At 36.9% G+C, this 21672-nt stretch overlaps 1 protein-coding gene across 7 annotated transcripts; it reads right to left on the bottom strand.

Annotated features, from left to right (window-relative positions):
* Window positions 1-327: 327 nt before the first annotated feature.
* LOC311088571 (uncharacterized protein) lies at window positions 328-20311 on the bottom strand. Of its 7 annotated transcripts, XR_014607530.1 has the most exons (7): window positions 19867-20299; window positions 19490-19547; window positions 19128-19225; window positions 12088-12198; window positions 11857-11977; window positions 11223-11371; window positions 10640-11108 (listed from the first exon to the last, which is right to left on the bottom strand). XR_014607530.1 is itself a non-coding variant. In XM_084122762.1 (5 exons), the coding sequence occupies exons 4-5, from the start codon at window positions 4439-4441 to the stop codon at window positions 639-641; spliced, it is 1839 nt and encodes a 612-aa protein (XP_083978888.1). In that variant the 5' UTR covers window positions 4442-4491; window positions 19128-19225; window positions 19490-19547; window positions 19867-20311; the 3' UTR covers window positions 328-638. The 7 variants fall into 7 exon arrangements, 3 of the variants coding, with proteins under 3 accessions (XP_083978888.1, XP_083978889.1, XP_083978887.1); XR_014607527.1 differs by having other exon boundaries at window positions 19490-20302; XR_014607528.1 differs by having other exon boundaries at window positions 10640-11070; window positions 19490-20301.
* Between the last annotated feature and the right edge of the window lie 1361 nt (window positions 20312-21672).

The following is a 21672-nucleotide window of genomic DNA, read 5'->3' as shown; positions in this document are numbered from 1 at the left end:
ATTAGTTCTTAGCCAGTAAATGACCTGTTGCTCGCCATCGCTCGCTCTTCTCTCAGACTAGTAGTGACCGTAGCGGAAAAATGTAATGGGTGTGACAGGTCATTTTGAAATTCCTTTTTCATCTTGGAGGGTAGAGACTGCCCAATGACAGGCAACACACAAACAAAACTTTTCAACTCGCAAGCAAAAGATTTAGACCCTCAACAAAAAAAAACAAAAAAAAAGACAGCAGAACAGAGCAAAATTTGTGGGTTAGTGCTGAAAAGAGTTTGAAGTGCACAAAGAAAAATAAACATTTTCAAAGATTACACGCACTGCAAATAATTTGAACAACTTCTTTATTTTTGAGCCTTAATATTTATTTTTTTGCAATTTTTTAATTTTTTTAGTTACAAAATAATTTGTTTTACTCTCAAACAGTATGCTGGATTGAATAAAAAAGACACAAAGGAAACTCCATATGTCAGCTCTGTCTGAATTAGTCCTTGCTGGAGTATGGCCACACACATTCATATGTACATAACAAAAAAGAAGGATGCAACTAAAATAATTATACATTGACAAATCACTTGTGATGATGAACATGGAGTCTTGTAGGAATGTCACCTGTTCAGACGAGGATCTGACATTGGCCACATTTAACTGCGGTGTGAACGTATCTTTGATTTCACACAGATTTTCTGGTGCCATTTTAAACTGCTGGGCCATTTAAAACTCTTTCTACAAAGAGAACAAAAATATGGTCTCACATTTGCATGAATTTTCATGTGTATATGCAAGTGTGATAACAAAAGAAAATTTTGATTGCACTGATCACAATTAAATCGCCTTCTAGAGGGTTTGAAATTGCTCTTTTTCATTAACTTCTTACTATAGTCAGAACCTTGTAATTTCTTTCCAGAATGAGTTTGCAAATGACATTTCAGGTCTCTATGATATGTGAAACTCAAGTCACATTGATGACACTTGTAAGGCTTCGCTCCGGTGTGAAGCCTAATGTGAACCTCAAGGTTTCCTTTAGTTGCGACACTTTTTCCACACTGAGGGCAGGTGAAGGGCTTCTCTCCAGTGTGAACTCTCATGTGAATCACAAGGTTTGCTTTTGTTTTGCAAGTCTTTCCACAGTGAAGGCACATGTGAGGCTTCTCTCCAATGTGAATTTTTACATGATTTTTAAGATGTGTCCTGTCTGTGAAACTCTTTCCACACTGATGGCATATAAAACAGTTCTCTCTTGAGTGAATCCTCATGTGCGTTCTAAGAGTTTCTTTACTTCTGAAACTCCTTCCACACTTATCACATGTGAACGGCTTCTCTCCAGTGTGAATTCTCATATGAATCTGAAGGTTTTCTTTTCGAGAGAAGCTCTTTCCACACAGATTGCAGGTGAAAGATTTATCTCCAGCATGAATTCTCATGTGGGTATTAAGGTTTCCTTTTTGAGTGAAACTCTTTCCACACTGATGGCAGGTGAAAGGGTTTTCTCCAGTGTGAACTCTCATGTGGACTTCAAGCTTTGCCTTTTGATCAAAACCTTTCCCACACCGTTGGCATGTGTAGGGCTTCACTCCAGTGTGAACTCTCATGTGAACCTCAAGGTTTTCTTTGTTTTTGCAAGTCTTTCCACAGTGAAGGCAAATGTGAGGCTTCTCTCCAATGTGAATTTTTACATGATTCTTCAGATGTGTCCTGTCTGTGAAACTCTTTCCACACTGACCACATACGAATGGCTTCTCTTCACTGTGAATTTCCATGTGGCTTTTAAGGCTTCCTTTTTGACGAAAACTTTTTCCACACTCTTGGCAGGTGAATGGACTCTCTCCAGTGTGAACTCTCAAGTGGACTTTAAGGCTTCCTTTTTGAGTGAAACATTTTCCACACTGTTGGCAGGTGAATGGACTCTCTACAGTGTGAACTCTCATGTGGGCTTTAAGACTTAGTCTTCGAGTGAAACTCTTTCCACACTGTTGGCAGGTGAATGAACTCTTTCCAGTGTGAACTCTCAAGTGGACTGTCAGGTTTCCTTTTAGATTGAACCTTTTACCACATTGTTGGCAGATGAAAGGCTTCTCTCCAGTGTGAACTCTCATGTGGGCTTTAAGACTTGATTTTTGAGTGAAACACTTTCCACACTGTTGGCAAGTGAATGGCTTCTCTCCAGTATGAATTCTCATGTGGACATTAAGGTTTCTGTTTTGATTGAAAGTCTTTCCGCACTGTTGGCATGTGAAATGATCTTTAGTCTTTTGAGCTCTTCTTTGTGATAAAGTATTTTCAGTCTGTGAGCAACTGAAAGGTTTTTCTTCAGCTATGAAATCTGGATGTTTCTTAATCTGGTATTTTTCTTCCGTTTCATTCAGTTCTTGACTCTCTTCTTTCAGTGCCTTCGGGTCTAATGCGAAAAAAGACAAACAACCCCAATTCAATGGCACAAAGCAACAGACATCAAAACCAATGTGTATGCTAGATCCTATACACATTTAGCCAGAATCACTTCTTCTCAATATTGTTAACTCTTGGCTTTCTTTAGGACTTGAAATCACAGATATCACAGAAAAGGAGCTTATTGAAGTTACAAATTACCTGCTTTTGGCATATGATCATGGCTACATCTCTTATAGTGCTATTAGATTTTCAACAACACCAAGGGATGGGCACCATCAGTCCTGGGAAGGCCACTGTCCTATAGAGTTTAGTTTCATCACTAACCAAGCACACCTGTTAGTAATTGACAGTTGCCCTCCAGGAAGGTATTCCAGAAACTAGATTATGTGACATACCCAGGTAAGTTTACGGATAAGTAGAGAGATAACCTCAACTTCCAGTTCCAAAAACTGGGGAGAGAAAAAAACAGCTTCAGAAGTATTCATACCCTTTTGATGAGGCTCCAGTGGGCATGACAGCACAAATTATACAAAATATATTATAAACAATTTATAATAATAAAACATTAATATAAGAAACCAATGTTTATTTTGTCACACATCTTAAAACCAACATTTTCTCATCACATGCATCATTGATCTTAAAAGGTTGTTTTTTTTTGTTTTGTTTTTTTTGCTACTGGACATTAACATGGTTTATGTCTCATCTATCAGACTGCTACCACTTTGTGTGAATGAAGACACACCTCATGAAACAAAAGTATGGAGTGCCACAGGGCTCAGTACTAGGTCCTTTTCTGTTTAGGTTTTATTAGATCATCTTTCTCTGCCTTCCTCACAACCTGAAGAAACTACAGAACTCTCCAAATTATCAGTGTATTAACTCTTTCCTCGCCATTGATGGAAATTTCGGTAATTTATGAGACACCGCTTCTTCGTCACTATTTCGTCAAAATATACAAAAAACACGTTTTGCTCAAAAAGTTTTAGTTTTTTTATGAAACTTACCCACATTCAAGTATTGATTAAAAAAAAATCATGAAGCTTTTTTTTTTTTTTAAAGCAGAGGCACTGTTCTTTCTTTTGATATATTGCATGATCAGATATTCATACAACAAAATATTCTAGGAGCCACACAAATTTTGTGAAAATGATCAAAAACGCTGGTGGTGGCTGGCAACTTTTTAAAAATGCTGGCGGGGAAAGAGTTAATGATATCGAAGATGGGATAGCTAGCAGTTTTTATATTAAAGTCTGACTAGACAAAGATATTAATCATAAGACCAAAAACATCCACACACAAGATTCTAGATCTCCATGGATGTACTGTTACATAGTTTTCTACAGTTAAAAACCTAAAGGAATAGAACGAGACATCCGTATTGCACTGCAGCACATTCAGTGTAGAGAGTATCAATGATTATAATGGGTTCTATTGTTGTTTTGTAGTTTCTGACCAATTTCTGAACATTTAAATAGTGAAAGTGACATGTTAAGGCCAAGTATGGTAACCCATACTCAGAATTTGTCCTCTGCATTTAACCCATCCAAGTTAGTGCACACTCATTAGGAGCAGTGAGTAGTGAACACACACACACTACAGGCGTTCAGTCACCTTTGACACCAATCACTAAGGTGGAAAAACAGTGTTGAATGACCCGCATAACTTTTCATATAAAGATTTATACACAAAAGGAAAGGAATTGAAGGCAATTTCATCATCTGTTAGTGTGAATGGCAAATTAAAATGAGTTTGTGATATTAAAGTTTCACATAAGAGAAGTATCATGTTTAACTGTTTTGCTTTTGCCACAACACATCTTATGTGAAAGCACAGTGCTGCTCCTGCACTGCATACGAACCACAACACTCGCTGAAATCGAATCGTGTGTGAAACAGGCGTTAATGTGAAGAATATCCCACACGTGTGCTATAAGGATCAAATGAGTTCAGCTTTGAGAATGAAACTAACCTGTTTGTTCCTCAGTTTCTTCATGTTTCACGCGGAAAACTTCTTCAATCTTTATGTCTTCACTCTCCTCTTTAATAAATGCCATCTTTATAATAGTGTGTCACGTGGATCTCAGATGTTTCTCCAGGAGTTTTCCTGTGTGTTTGGACAAAGTCATGTTTAGGAAGAGAATAATTAAGAAAAAAAATTGTATAATGCTGTTCATTTGATTTGGCATGAGGAAATATAGATTAAAACTGTAAATATTAACAAATATGTCCTTTGATATTTGCCTTTGATAGGGTCGAATGGTCCTATCTTTCAATGTTTTAGAAAGATTTGGAAGTGGAAATGATTTCATAAAATGGGTTACGGTAATGTATAAAAATTCGACTGCAGAATATAAAAATTCACAGTACAAGTTGAATGAATGGAAGGAAAACTTTTCGGATGAGGATTGGAAAGCAGCTTGTACTAAGGTTCACACTACGTCTATAAATACATAACTTAAAGGTATCCAGTATGAATTGTTAATGCAGACTTATGTAGCACCAGTGGAATTAAATAGATATAATAAAAACTTTCCAGACAAAATGCATGGAAGATAGAGGAGCTTTGTTTCACTGTATTTGGCAATACAGAAAGATTCAATCTTTCTGGGAAGATAGTTAGGGAAAGTTAGGCTTTTTTTTTTTTTTTGCCAACCTGCAAAAAAATGTCTTACCAATAGCTTTTTTTACCGTGTGTTCCTATAGGTGTCTAGTAACACCTCCCAATTTATCCACAGCCAAATCCTCGGGGAAACGCCTGGAGAGGCAATCAAAGTTGGTGTGCCCAGACGGCCTGGGTAAAAATAATGAATTTATTATTATTTTTTAACCAATATTAACTTTTGAGATGTCTAACTAGGGGTTTTTAGGGGTGCTGAAACTATCCCAGCCATTAGTTTTGAGTAAAAATTACTCCAAGTCCATACAGAAATTTGGTTTTATTGAACAATTACAAAACAAAACTTCCTAAATCAGTTTAAAATTTAACAAACCTCATCCAACTCCCCTACATCTTCCTCACTCCTGTTATCATCTGGCTGGTTGATGTTCCGGCAAGAGTTACCATGACAGTTCCCACAAACAGAAATACGCTTGACGCCTTGCTTTTTACAGCAGCACCTGAGAGTGTCACAGTCCCCTGCACAGTTGCAGCTGACAAACTTCAGAAGGTAGTCCAGTGCAATGGGATCTGTTGTAGGGACTGGTGCATAACCTTGTTCTCCTTGTTTCCATCCATACTCAAGTACATCCAGTGATGGACTTTGTAGCAGTAGCCAATCTATGGAGCCCGCAGAGAGTGCTGTGCGGCAGTTTATCAGGCTTAAGCTCCCGGCTGCAGACCGCTTGCTGAAGATATCAAATCTTAAGTCTTCCAAATCTTCAGGTGGATTTCCGCAGAGTGAGCTTGAACAGTTCGCAGCCAGCTTTGATAATGTCACTTTTCTTGGCTCTGATGTCATTGAACACATCCATGGCCCCCTCTGCTTTGTCAGTCTTGCAGAGCTTGGTGAACAAAGTTGGTTTGCTAAACCCAGAAATTGCTGATACGGTATCGCAGCCAGAGAAGCTGTGTAGGAAGATTAGGTATTTACGGTATCTCTCCGGGAGGGCCTCCCGGATCTTTCCAACATTGTAAGATGTGTTTTTAGCTGTTGTGAGGAACACAACTCAGATCTGCTCCCAAAATCAATGGAGAGAAGCTAATCACTGACTCAATCAAGCTCTTCAACCGCCTCATCATCATCATTAGTGAGCGCGAAGTCAAGACCAAAGAAGCTCTACACTTTGAGTTGACGCCAACACCAATGTCTCTATTTGACAAAAATCAGAAGCTGCGAAAGCCAGACAAGGCTGCCCTAGCGAGGTTCCTGAAGGCATTTTTCGAGCCTGTCGAAAAAACACCTGCACAAGCCTGGTGTAGTTGATGGCGGTTGGCTCCTGCAACAGCATCCAATGGAGGCTAACCTCACGTGAAAGGACATCGCCGAGAGCTACCTCCAGTTTGTGATGTCCATGGGTAGCCAGCACCTCCTGATCACTGTGGTCTTTGATGGATACGGTAGCTCCACCAAGGACCATGACCACCTGAGACATACAAAGAATGCATGCTGTGACATTCAGATTCATTCAGACTTAAAAAACATTGTTCCACGGGAAAAGTTCCTTGACAACAAGCACAACAAGGCCCAGCTCATTCTGCTCCTTGCTGAGACCTTCCAAAGAAGTAGGATCAGTGTACAACAATGCTCTGATGATGCTGACACTTCTATCATGTGTGCAGCACTAAATGAGGCAATAGAGTCCTCTCTTGAGGTGAGGGTCGAGGATGCTGGTCCATCATATGGCAAACCACCCGGTCTTCCTCACAACAGCTAAAGACACATCTTACGATCGGAAAAATCCGGGAAGCCCTCCCGGAGAGATACCATAAATACCTGATCTTCCTACACAGCTTCTCTGGCTGCAATACCGTATCAGAAATTTCTGGGTTTAGCAAACTAGCTTTGCTCACCAAGCTCTGCAAGTCTGCAAGTGTGTTCAATGACATCAGAGCCAAGAAAAGTGACATCAAAGCTGGCTGCGAACTGTTCAAGCTCATTCTGCGGAAATCCACCTGAAGATTTGGATGACTTGATAGACTTCATTCACTAGATTTGATATCTTCAGCAAGAGGGCCGCCGCCGGGAGCATCAAGCCTGAGAAACTGCCTCCGACTACAGGAGCTGCAGCACAGCACTCTCTGCGGGCATATCTCCAGACCAGAAATTGGCTACTGCAACAAAGTCCATCACTGGATGTCCTTGAGTATGGATGGAAACAAGGAGAACAAGGTTATGCACCAGTCCCTACAACAGAACCCATTGCACTGGACTACCTTCTGAAGCTGCAACTGTGCAGGGGACTGTGACACTCTCAAAAGCAAGGCGTCAAGCGTATTTCTGTTTGTGGGAACTGTCATGGTAACTCTTGCCAGAACATCAACCAGCCAGATGATAACAGGAGTGAGAAAGATGCAGGGGAGTTGGATGAGGTTTGTTAAATTTTAAACTGATTTAGTAAGTTTTGTTTTGTAACTGTTCAATAAAAACAAATTTTTGTATGGACTTGGAGTCATTTTTACTCAAAACTAATAGCTGGGATAGATTCAGCACCCCTAAAAACCCCTAGTTAGACATCTCAAAAGATAATATTGGTAAAAAAAATAAATTAAAAAAAATCATTATTTTTACCCAGGCCATCTGGGCACCCCAACTTTGATTCCCTGAGGATTTGGCCGTGGATAAATTGGGAGGTGTTACTAGACACCTATAGGAACACATGGTAAAGAAAAAGCTAAAGATTAAAAGATTAAAAGCTAAAAGATTGGCCAAAAAAATGCCTAACTTTTGAGAAGATTTCAAAACAAATTTTACTGGACCCTAAGCCTTTTCTGTTGTGCTTATACCCAGAGAAACAAAATTATAGTTGAAATGAGTGAGCTTATGCTCAACCAATGGTGAAGACTATTACTAAATTATTTAAAGCATTGACAGATTTACGAGGAGATTATTCTCAAGGAAAGCAGTTTGGTAATAACAACTTAGGATTGGGACGGTTCTTATACTGGAAAGAATTTTGCTGGAAAAACTTTTTTATTAGTCCTAAACAGAAAACAAAAACAAAATAAGGTAGCACAAACTTAGTTTAGTGCTTTTCCTGATGCGTGGAAACAAGCCATTGTTACTACTATATTTACATCTGGAGATCATTATGAAGTTAGTAATTATAGACCCATAAGCATACTGCCAGTACTCTCAAAGGTTACAGAGAAGGTCGTTTTTGAACAACTGACATCCCATCTTAACACAGTTAAGTCTGGCTTACGTCGTATGCAGTTTGGTTTCAGAGTAAATCATTCTACTGAAACAGCTACTTTATATTTAATAGAGCAAATAAAATGGATTTGAGGATTTGTTGGTGCTATATTTTAAAAATTGTGTAAAGCCTTTCTAAAGTTCTCCTTTCTAAACTGTCTACATTTCAGTTTTCATCTGAAGCTTTAGCATGGATATCTATGGATTATTGTGCCTTTAAAATTTAACGTAACTTTTCAAGAAATTAATGAAAATATAAATTGAAACTTAATAAAATGTCTTTGAAACCGGAAAAAAATAAAAATAAAAATAAATCGCAGACAAACATTTTGACTTCGTTTTTAATACACTGCATGTTTTACTAACTGTTTTCTCTTTTTTCTTTCGCTGATCTGTACTTATAAATGCACTTCCATAGTTTTCCTTTACGCTTCTGAAGTTTTCGTTTACGCTCCCTGAGTTTTCATTCGCCATTCAGGCACATAACTCGTGGGGGCGGGGCTAACAGTGATGTGTTCTCATTGGCTACTGAGTTTTTGATAGACAGATTCTTGACCTGGAAGTGAAGACGTCAGTGTTGTGTTTACATGCGAGCGTCTATAAGCGGCTTCCTATTTAATTTAAAGGACAAGTTCGGTATTTTACACTTAAAGCCCTGTTTTCAGATCGTTTCTGATGAAATAGAATGGTTAAGATTGAAATTTGGACACATGCTGCTGTCCCGAGAATTTTCGGTTTCTGTGGTAGCACCCCCCCACCTCCACAATGGCTGCATAGGTGCACTGGAACAATCCTTCCTAAAACGCATTAAACTTTCGTTTACAAAGACGTGAAACTCACAGAGTGGTCAGGGGTGTTCACTGATATGCTCACACAAAAATCGCTGCAAAAGACGCTTTCCAACAGGTTTTATCGTAGTTTTTGTCCAACTCCATTGACTTGTATTGGATGTGCTGTGAGGTACGGTATTACTCCGCCGCCGGAAACTGGACTGGAGTGTCTATTATTCAAGCTCTCAACGGAAGAATGTACGGGTGTGAGGCGTTTGGAAAAATAGGTCCACAGTTTTACAACAAATGGTAAAACACCTGTTGGAAAGCATCTTTTGCAGCGATTTTTGTGTGAGCATATCAGTGAACACCCATGACCACTCGGTGAGTTTCACGTCTTTGTAAACGAAAGTTTAATGCATTTTAGGAAGGATTGTTCCAGTGCACCTATGCAGCCATTGTGGAGGTGGGGGGGGGGGGGGGGGTGCTACCACAGAAACCGAAAATTCTCGGGCCAGCAGCATGTGTCCAAATTTCTATCTTAACCGTTCTATTTCATCAGAAACGATCTGAAAACAGGGCTTTAAGTGTAAAATACCGAACTTGTCCTTTAAGTGATGCAAAGTTTAAAGTTTAAATTGTATCTGTATTTATCTACTGCTACACTACATGGTTGAGATGAGTTCATAGAAATAGCACAGACAAATAATATCATCACCACCAATCGTCGTTATCAGGATAATGGAGATGCTGTAGACTCGCAGTAAGTCAGTAATTTGTATTTATTAAAAAGGTGGAGAGATATTTTAGAGTTCATTGAGAGCTAGATTAAAGGGGTCATGACATGGTTTTTGTTTTTGTCTTATGATGTTCCCTTAGGTGCAATTATAGTATTATTATAGTTTTTTGTACAAAAAAACGTTTAAATTGTAGTGATTTATGACCTTTTCCCACCCTGTTTCTCATCCTCTGATTCAAAGTCTGTTTTGGGGGTGTTTCCCCTTTAAGAGTTCAGTGTTAACGCCCACTGTTATGATTGGCTAATGCCAGTGCTTATGCATAAATTATCAACGCCCCCTAGTCAGAACATGGATTCTGCGGAACTGTTTACAATAGTAGCTGGTGCTGCCGATTGCTGCGTGCGAGGCGATGGCTCTTGCAATGATACAACCCTATATGTTTGAGCCGGAATCAGATGAGGAATCAGAAGGAAATAAAACATCACCACAACAACTAAGAATGGATCAGCCCGTGTCCACATGGAAAGTGTGAAACTATTTTGAATTAATATGTCATTTGTAACCCGAGTCACTTGAAAACAGGTTATTGTTGTGTAATTATCCTATAATCTGCTAACAGTTGAACATTATTTAACTAATTTCAATTAAATTATAGGGTGTACCATGGACAAAATGCATGCACAGGCCATATTTGAAAATGCATCATTGATATGGAAAAATTTGTAATTTTGTATCACACGCTGGTCTACTAGAAAGGCGGGATTTGAACCTGTTTGCCTGAATTTGTATTCGTTACAGAATGCAAATAACATTTACAGGGCAGACTATGGTCCTTTGAGACTCAGAGGGTTACACCAGTAAGAAAACACTGACATACACAATAGTTTTATGTTAATATGTAATATAAATATTTTATGTAACAAAATGTATATTCAAATAACAATAGTTTCGACATATATACACATACACACAAAAAACACTTTCCAAAACACCTTTCTAATGTTTAATTTTAAATGTATTTTCTCTGTTTCCATCAGGCGCTACAGGCATTAGGCTTACAGAAGCTTTGTCAGTTGGTGCTGGGGCTATCTAGGCAGAAAGATCAGGGTTGTAACAGCATCATGTGTTGTCCTGTGTATACGGCGGAAATTCCCAGATGCGGAAGGCAGCTGTGTCGGATTCAAACTGCCCCTTGACTAAACCTTGACACATGGCCAGCAATGGCCTCCTCCAATGAAGGTCTGTCATACTGTGCGCATAGACTGTCAGGCACTGTAGTTTTATGCAGCTCCTCCATGTAGGGAAAGGGATCTGGCAGAACCTTTTCAAAAAGAAGTGTCATCAGATTGTAGACGTAGCCTAGAAAAAATGTTTGCAATACTGTAAATGAAGTTCTATGCACTTTGTGTGTATTGTATTTAGTTTATTATTATTATTTTTTTATTACTAATTAAAATATCTATTCAAATTTACAGTACGTTGGGCTGGATGTCAGTGCTTTTGTGGTGTATAATCCTTTTTTAGCCTTGGGGAACAAAAGTCTGAACATTGGCTTTCCAGATGATGTTGTAGCCTTTGGACGGTTAGAATTTTCATTGAAATACATGCCAGCCAAATACAACCTAAAACAACAGAAAAAAATTACTTAAAAGTAGAAGCGACACAGTGTTATTACATTTTCAAGATAAATTTAGAATAATAATAAATGACAAGGCATTCTTAATGTTATAACTGCGTTTCAGATTACTTTATAGCTTATGCTAGGCTTCCTGTATTACATACAATTATGAAATAATAGGACTTTATGGTTCATTAAATGTAAATAACATGCTTCTATACAACTTTACATTGCATACCTGCACAGCACTCCAATAAAAGGAAATACCACACTTTTGGGGGCAAAGCGTAAAATAATATGTAAATAATATATTAGTTAGTACTTTATTAGAAATTAGTACTTTATTAGTAGTTAGAAATATCTAAAGTTAGAAATTATTAGAAATAATATTATTATTAGAAATAATACTTCACTTTTTAGGCAATAAAGCTTTTAAGCTTCTTCTGAATAGAATTATGATGACACAAGTTATGATTATATAAATAATACCTTTGCTACGGTACTTCGGTCTCATGGTTTTAAGCGACCGCTGTGTGCCCACAGATGTCTGAGTGGGTCGGTCAGTTTGACAGGCTTCATCTTTTAATACGGGGCCTGAACATGACGGACTCTGAAAACAATATGCAAGTAAACTAAGTAAAAACACTGTGATTATTCATAATGAATGAAACTGCAATTAACGTTTTAAAAAGTAGTTTTAAGATGAAATACATTACTTACAGTTTGCGGCGTCGTTGTTGGGCCCAGAATAGTCGGCACGGCCTGATCTTTAAGTAAACGTTTTCTGGCAAAGCCAGCATCATACTGCGATTTGTTCTCAAAACAGTCATCCTTGAAATGTAGAGAACACACGCTTAGATTAACACTGCCGTGACGTCTGCAAAAAATAAACTGCATCCATTTTTTCCCTGACGTCTGGATCGTTCGGCAGCGCATTCAAACATTTTGTTAGTCCACAGCCAGGAACAGCACATCTGCGTCATCTTCTTGTAAACAGACACACTCGCTGCACGTCGACTGAACACCTGTGGCGTGATAACGATGCGATGATGTGAAATGAGGCGTAATTGTCTCGCGCTGGAGGCGGTCACATGCAAACGACTGGTATGTCACTTCGTATTGTGACGTCACTTCTTCCCATGGAGCTGTAATTAGAGCTTGATAAAATAAATGCTTTGTTTATAATGGGGAGGACGTCTTAAGCTATGAAACTTGCAGGAAGTTGTAATGGTACAAAGACCTCTTATATAGGGCTGCTCGATTATGGAAAACATCATAATCACGATTATTTTGGTCAGTATTGAAATCACGATTATGTAACACGATTTGTGTTGACTTTCGGAACGTGTTGCATTTATTAAAAAGACACGGTAACACTTTACAATAAGGTTAATTAGTTAACATTAGTTAATGTATTAACTAACAATGATAGATACATTTTTTACAGTATTTATTAATATTTTTTAATGTTAGTTAATAAAAATACAGCTGTTCATTGTTTATTCATGTTAGTTCACAGTGCATTAACTAATGTTAACAAATACAACCTTTCATTTTAATAACGTATTAGTAAATGGTGAAATTAATATTAACTAAGATTAATAAATGCTGTAGAAGTATTGTTCATTATTAGTTAGTAGTAGTAGTTAACTAATGCTAATTAACGAACCATAGTGTAAAGTGTTACCAAAGACACCTTTTCAATCATTCTTAAAAAATCGAAATTTGAACATTGATTGTACTATTGATTGAACTATTAAAATAAATAATATAACAGATAATACTTCAATGAGTATTTTAATAATTCCCGCAGGTCTACCACTTATAATGCGGAAAAATGGGTCGGTCTCTCAAAATGGGTTGGACAAGGCAAGCGTTGAAACTACACATTCACGTTTAGGAGTCGGACATGAGGGAATTGTCAGTTGCACAATCGGGCCAGCATTGCATCGTAACTAAAGTTTATCATTTTCACTTCTTTTTAAGGGCCCTTTTACACCTGAAAGTCCGCACCAAGGTCCGAACCAGAGTTCATGTTTTGATACTTTGTATACATTTGGTTAGTTTTGGTTTGGTTTCACATTGCAATTATGTGAGCGCACTAAAGAACTTTTCATGACGTACTTGCGTCCTGTCGTCATCATCTACATGGCTGCATATTGACATTGATTGGTTTGTAAACAGACGTGCGTCTGACGTCAGCGTGTTGTCAATTCGGCGGGTAACTTTGACAAGAATGAATGAACAGACGCATATCGTTGCCAATATACTGTTATTATTACGGCATTACTCCCTCCAGCACCAACTATACTCGACGCTAGTTCAAATTCGCCAAATGAACGTCCTCGTTGTGCGAACATTTTATCATCGCCGGCAGGACGCTGGCCAAATGTGTGTGTGTGTGTGCGCGCGCGCACGCGAATCAGCTGGAAGAAACGCTGTGGGCAGGACTGACAGATCTGCACATAAATATTCTTCTTCAGTTGTTTAGGCTACGCGGGAACCACCGGGACTTCCTGTAAATAGTCCGAAAGTCCGAACCATACAGAAAATGCTTTCACACTAGAAACGAACCAAACCTTTGAACAGTTTGATCCGGACCGAGACCACCTCTTTTCGTTGGACCAAATTTCGTCTGTTTGGTCCGGACCGTGGTCCCGGGGAGGTTTCACACCTGTAATTTTGATTCGGACCAAACTGAAAAGTCCGAAAGTCCGGACCAAACAAGGTAGGTGTGAAAGGGCCCTAAGTCTTATAAGTTTAAACATTCAAGCTGAGAGAGTTTATGGCACCGGGAGGGGCGGAAGTGCGCGTGTCATTCAGAACACAAGACAAAATAAGAGTGTTCTTTCAAAACAGAACATGGCAAAATAATATTTTTTACTCGATTGTACTATTTTGGTGATCGCTGGGAGAAATTCAATTAATTGCACAGCCCTACTCTTATATACCAAAAGATCAAGGCAAATTTGGTTTCTCATGTCATGACCCCTTTAAAACCAACACCGTTCACAAGTACACAAGAGGTTGCACTTTATTCTCATAAGTCTACGCTGATCTTGGATTAACACACCAACAGCATATGAACGTTAAGGGGATAGTCCACCCAAAAATAATAATTCCTCATCTATTACCCACCCTCATGCCATCCCAGATGCATATGACTTTCTTTCTTCAGATAAACACGAATGAAAAGAATCCATCCAGTGAGTTTATATAATGCAAATTAATGGGTATTTAAAAGTTGACACTTAAAACCCCACACAGTGACTGTAAAGGGTTATTAATACAACACCAGTGGATTAATCAATGTCTTCTGAAGTACAACAATAGATAATAAAAATACAGATAATTTAAACTGTTTCAACCATCGCTTCTGACCAACTGTTATACACACATATGGGCTACAGTCGACCTGCATGTGGATTCACGGAGAAGGAATACTTTCTGAAAAATCTTAGTTTGTGTTAATGTGAAGAAAGAAAGTCATCTGGTTCATCTGGGATTGCATGAAGGTGAGTAAATGATGAGAGAATTTTCATTTTTTGGTTGGAGGATCTGTTTAGACTTGTGTATACTATATAAATGTAATGAATTATTATTATTATACTTCATTACAATGTACTCAGTCACTGCTTTGTTACATTTACTGTAACAAGAACTGTTCAAATGATCATTGCGTAATTTTAAATATATATAAATTTTACACAAATTTTGTATATTATGTACTTATGTACTATATGTGTATTATGCGAATACTGAGGTCATACTGTCACAACATCCAAGACTTTCACTTTCATACTTATGTATATTGACAATAAAGATTTTAATGAAATATCCCAGAAGGTCTGTACCATCTGACAGCAAGCCACCACCTGGCTGCAATTTTCATATTGTTTGAATTCGTCAGAATTAAGTGATCATTAATTATGATGGTGTAAGTGCATGTGCTAACAATGGGTAGCGTGATGGCCAGGGATGCTAACTTTGATTATCAGGTTAGAGTGAGACTTTCTTGATGGTTGAAAATATCCCACACATACTGTATGACACTAGAATTATCTTTAAATTGTTACATCACAATCTAATCAAAGCATAAAAACATAACATTTAACATTATAAGGAACAAACAAATATTCTCCGAAAGAATTGGACATTATTCATTATTATACGGTATTTTAATGTAGCCTACTACAATTATACCTCTAGACATTCATTCTCTCTCGCGCAGACAAATACTGATCCTGAAAGTTTATGCTGACATAGTAGTAGTAGAAGATAAATACAGATACAATTAAAAAAACAGCTCCTAACTTTATATCACTAAAATTAAATAGGAAGCTGCTTATAGACGCTCGCATGTAAACACAACACTGACGTCTTCACTTCCAGGTCAAGAATCTGTCAATCAAAAACTCAGTAGCCAATGAGAACACATCACTGTTAGCCCCGCCCCCACGAGAGTTATGTGCCTGAATGGCGAATGAAAACTCAGGGAGCGTAAACGAAAACTTCAGAAGCGTAAATGAAAACTCTGAAAGTGCATTTGTAAGTTCAGATCAGCGAAAGAGAAAAAGAGAAATCAATTAGTAAAACATGCAGTGTATTAAAAACAGAGTCAAAAAATTTGTCTGCGGTTTATTTTTTCCCGGTTTCATTTTTATTACGTTTCAGTTTATATTTTCATTCATTTCTTGAAAAGTTAGGTCAATTTTAAAGGCACAATAATAATCCCATAGATATCCTCATATGTATCAAATAGAGAACAATGTGTAAAAATTAAAGGGGTAAGTCCTGTAATTTACGATATACACTGGGTGTACCCCAAGGATCCTAATGTTGATATTTTTATTAATGGTGAATAGATAATAGATAATAATAGTTATGAGTTCAATTATCTTGGCGTAAAATTGGACTCAAATCTTAGTTTTAAAAAACATGTAAAGAAACTGGTGAGGAATATTAAATATAGGCCTAACTTTTAAATATTTTTTTAAAGTGGCAAATTTTAGACAAATTAGACAGTCTCTCTGTTGATGATGTAGACTTTAATGCGTCCTACTGTGACATGTTGGGGTCAAGCTGATGAAACTGACTAAACCCTTAAAATCCCTAGGCTATATAAACAGACTTTATTTTTTTTTATATAAAAAACAAACCATTTTCATCATTGTAGGATCGTAGAGAAACATAATTTTTTGAATTTTGACAATTTTAGACTTTTTTTCTAATTTGTGTATGGTTTATAAAATCTTAAATGGCTTGGCTCCTTCTGTACTATGCGATTTTGTTCATTTTCGTTCTGAAAACTCTGTGAGATCTACCAGATTATCGTCCATGAGTAACTGTCTTGTTTCGTCATTCTGCTTTTGGACTATCGTCTTTCGCAGTGAAAGCTATTGATCACTGGAATGCCTTACCAGAGGATATAAAAGGGTGTAAAGCTTTTGGAAAGGTCTGCTGACGAAAACCCTCTCAGTTGGAGGCAAAAATCATGCAACTTGACCATTTTACATCGGTCAGAGCGGAGCGTGTTTTCATCAGCTGTAAACACCGTCAACAAAGAGCGCTCAGCACTCGCTCAGATCAAGTTGAGCATCTGGTGTTTTTGACGGCCAATATGTAGATGTGTAGTGAGTAGAAGTGGAGTGTTTCTGAATGGCAGTTTGCTATTTTGTGTTCATGTAACATTAGTATATAAAGCTGTCTGTTGGAACGTATCACTGATGCACTTACATAGTTGTATGCACTAGCACTACTGTAACCTAATTTTCCTTCCATGCACATTAAGGAAATTATATTTTATTTTGAGGACAATTGTTTCAAAAGTTAATGCACTTTTTAGTGAATGTCTTTTCATTTCAATAAAAGATGCAGTGCCTTTAGAATTCGAATATAATTTGAATTTGCTAATATTCCAGAAAGAAATTCGAATTAAATTTTTCAGCCATTTTGACAGCCCTGATGTGTGTGTATGCATGTTTTTATTGTACGTATGTATGGGTATTATCTGTGTAATTTTAATTTAGTGTTGACCTGCCTCGGGACTACGAATGAAAATAAGCCTTTGGCTAAATCTGGTACAATGCATGAAATGAAAACATTTACGTTAAAAATGTGACATGGTCCCTTTATATAAAAAAATAAAATAAAAAAAACCTTTCCCTACAATTTGATTGGTTCTTATTTTGCAAACCCTTGTTATTAGGTAGAAGCAAACTCTGTTTTCTTGATTACTTCACTTTGTTAATCGAAGTCACGAGTTTATAAATTTAGATATCCGTCTAGTTTCATTTCCTCTTTTGTTATATCCAGACATGATTCACACACACACACACACACACACACACACTTTGGAGTTTTTGACCAAAGGGTTTGGAAACATTTAGGATACAAAAGCATATGAATATTATTCCAGCAAGAAAAATAAATTTTAGAAATTATTTATTTAAAAAATCCATCACAGTCATTATGCCAGATGGTTTCCTGGGAAAGGAGGAACAAATAAATGTTTAGAGTAATTCTTGCATCTAGCAAAAAAAGCCATAATTAGATGCTGGTATAAACCTCCACAAATAAAGGATTGGATTGATGTCTTAAATACATCATGGTTTTTTTATATGTACATGTGAATTTTCAGAAGGATTTGTTTGTTGATTTCTGGTCCAAATGGATTGAGTATATCTACTACTGAACCAAATACCTTTTTGATATAGATTTATAAGCCTTGTACACTGTCAGACATGACCGACTGTCTCTGGATGCACCAAAGGACAAAAGACCAAAAAAAAAGTAGACTTGGTGATGCCCCTCTTTTCCTCTTTTGCATTTATTATTATTATTTATTTATTTTTATTATTTTAAAAATTCCAACTTATATATAGTTAGAGTGAATAAGAATGTGAAGCATTTATTCCCTTGTATACACAGAGAGTTTGATTCCTCTGCAAAACTTTATAGGAGGAAGTGTTTTCTCTTAGACAAATAGTCAACTTAAAATTAAAGGACTGTGTTAAAGCTGATGTAAATTAATTAAACCATTATTAAACCTATCGTATGTTGCCAAGGCATGAGAGTTAGGCATTCATATTTAATAACTATCATTATGACTAATGGCTTAAAACAATACACTGCATATTCACACAATTACAACTCTGACTTCAATACAGAACAATCTTAAAGCTGTTAAAGACATCTCAGCTGTTGAAAAGGATAATTGATGTATAGATGATTTGATTTTTTTATATATATACATATATATTTATATATATCAATCACAAAAAAACACACCTGCCAGGCAACATTTTGACTCTTATTTCATAGTGACAAAGTTGGCAACCCTACAAGAAAACAACTGAAAACTAATAGTACAAATTAATTAATTTATAACATTTGTTTTTGGTTTGTTAAAGTTATATTTTTTCATGTTTGTGTTTTGTGTTCTCGTTACAGTTGTCGAGCGCTTCAAAATAGTGAATCATTTTGCGAATCAATCGGTTCAACTGTCTCGGAGTTTGTTTCAAAAAGATCCGTTTCTGATATTAATACTGTCAGAGACCGAGTTCGTGTTTACGATAAACTGATTAACGATTCATGAAGCGAAATGAGACGCAACTTTTCTGTTACTTTACTCACAAAATACCACTCATTAATGTTAGACAAAGCATTACAATGTTACATTCAATAACAACTTATCCATTTTGCAGGTATTGTAAAAACCATAAAATAGACAGAAACTTTGAATGTGTAAAAACACAAACCTTCACTTCACTTCAGCCGAATGACAGCAGGCTCAGGAGCGCGGCGCAGCTTTATGACGTCATATCGCCAGACCAAAATAAACGTCCTGTTCACGCTCCTAAAAATCACGAAAGTGTTCATAAAAATAGTACAATTGATGTCAGAGGAATTCAGAGTTTATTTCTTGGTGAATTTCAAATGAAAATGTTTAGAACTACTACTAATGAAAGAATGTAAAAGTCTTTCGAAAGGCAAAACGGTAATGCTTAGGCACAGAACCATTTATAAAAATATATATATATATATAAAAAAAGTTGATTTGCTGCCTTAAACTTAACTTATTTTGATGAGTTAAAGTAGTGTAAAAACATGTTGTCATGACCTGTTGATCATATATGATGGGGCTTGCAGACCTGGAGCAGATCTTCCACCTGTTGTTCCTGATGTGTCCAGTCAAGGTAGAAGGAAACACAGCGAAATAACATCATTAAATCGACGCTCGAAAATTACATATTAATAATCATCCCATCCATAGACGTTGACTTATTGAGTGTTTTTTGTGAATTTAAATATTTAACGTTACAGTAATATCTGAAAAAAATCAAAAGTTGGATAGTGGAGAAAATGGTTATTTGTAAATAACGTCATGTTTGACATTCTTTTCTTCTTTTCGTACACTCTGCTTATTACACACACAGGGACGAGCAGCAGCACACACACGTCAATAAAAGGGCTTACAAATAAAAATAAAAGGATTACAATGTAAAAGATTAATATTGTGACACATAAAGATATGGTGGAATCCGGCTTGTCCCGTAGATTATCTGCGCTTTAACCTCAAACACGAGCAGATCCGTTTGTACTCTGGAGACGCGATCAGTCTTTCCGTTTGCAAATTCCCCCATGTAAACAGCGAATCCGCCATGCCGCGAGCACAGCTAGCTTTTAAAGGGAATGGGAGATGAGCCTAAAACACACCCATTACTCATTAAGAGAATAGGAATAACCCTTTTAGACCATGCTTGTTTAAAGAGGAAAGTATAGCCGACTGCGTCATCGCGGCGCATCGAAGGCTGTCCCAATTCTAAGGTCCTTCGAAGGCTCCTTCAAAATGCGTCCTGCAAATGCATCCTTCTTTTCCCGTGAATGCAGGAGACATCAGAAGGATCCTTCGCAGCCTTGCCTACCCCAGAATTCATTGCGCGCTGGAGACGAAATTGCCAGATTACACTTTTAAATGTAACTATTGGATTTCAATTTAATCAAGTAATCTTATGTGTCTAATGATAAAAATGAAAGAAAAATATATAATAAAGGTTAAAATGTTGACTTATATGTTACCAGCATGTGATTTTATATAGGCTGGTTTATACTCTTTAGACTTTACTATGTAGCCTACATAAATTGATCATGGTGAACATTTTTAGATTTTGTTTTTAGGCAGTCCAGTACAAATGTTACTGTCGCTCGTCACACCGGCTGTCACCAGTTGTTAATGTGACAATACATTTTGTTAGTGTCATTTTCCAAATAACCAGTGGTGGATGAAATATATTTACTATTTACTCTATATATTTACTTTAAGTATACATTTGAAGTAGCCTACTTTAGATTGTTATTCAACTCCACTTAATCTCAGAGGCAAATATTGTTTTTTTTTTACACATGGATATTAGATTTTGATATTAGATATTGTTTAAAAGAAATATGAACAGTATATAATAGAAACATTAAAAATATGTCTCTTCTAGTTCAGGGATAGGCAACGCTGCTGAGTTTAGCTCATAGGACAGTTTTGCATGTTAAAATAATTAATGATTTGATTTTTGAGTATGTGAGATAATTTAATGTATTCTTCCTCCTTTCTGAGAACAGTGAACAGTCAGCCCTGCAAACCTGTTGGTGGACAGTGTGAATATGCACTGATCCCAGATGAGGTCCCGCCGGCAGAGGCTTCACCAGGGTCTCTATTGTTGCGCCCCTCAGAATCTCCTTACTCAGCTCAATACAAGAAAAATGTTTTCTTCATATCTGTTTTATGTATACTGTTAATTTAAATTTGTATTTTGCTTTTCTGATCTAAATGTAACTTATCTTGTAAACATGTAGCCTAGAGTAATTTCATTTACAAATTAATTTACATGACAAAAATAAATGTAGCCTTTAGAATAATTAATTTATTACATTTGCAAGTTATAACTTGTATTACAAAAAAAAAAAAAATTTAATTATAAAAAAATAGAAATTATTATTTTTTGTTTCTTTTAAACTTTTAAAAGTAATGTATTGTTTCATTTACAAATTTTAATTCACATAACCAAAAGTTTATTTCTCTACCAATCTGTCCATTCTCTCCCTGCTGTCTCTCTGAAACTTCATGTCCTCCTCATGATCTCGATCAGCTCATGGCCATCCTGCAGGTCCATTAGGCAAACGCTTTCAAAGAGCTGCACAAGGGTAGTGTTGAGCCAGGGTTGTTACAGGAACAGCACGCGGCAAAAAAAAAGTCATGATGCAGACGATGTCCACCTTGGTGGTCCAGGAACGCGATCTCTGTTTGGACCT

The sequence above is a fragment of the Abramis brama genome (assembly GCF_963993115.1).
Source record: "Abramis brama genome assembly, chromosome: 8".
Lineage (NCBI taxonomy): Eukaryota > Metazoa > Chordata > Actinopteri > Cypriniformes > Leuciscidae > Abramis > Abramis brama.
The sequence above is the reverse complement of the archived record's forward strand: the minus strand, read 5'-3'. Positions and strand labels throughout refer to the sequence as shown.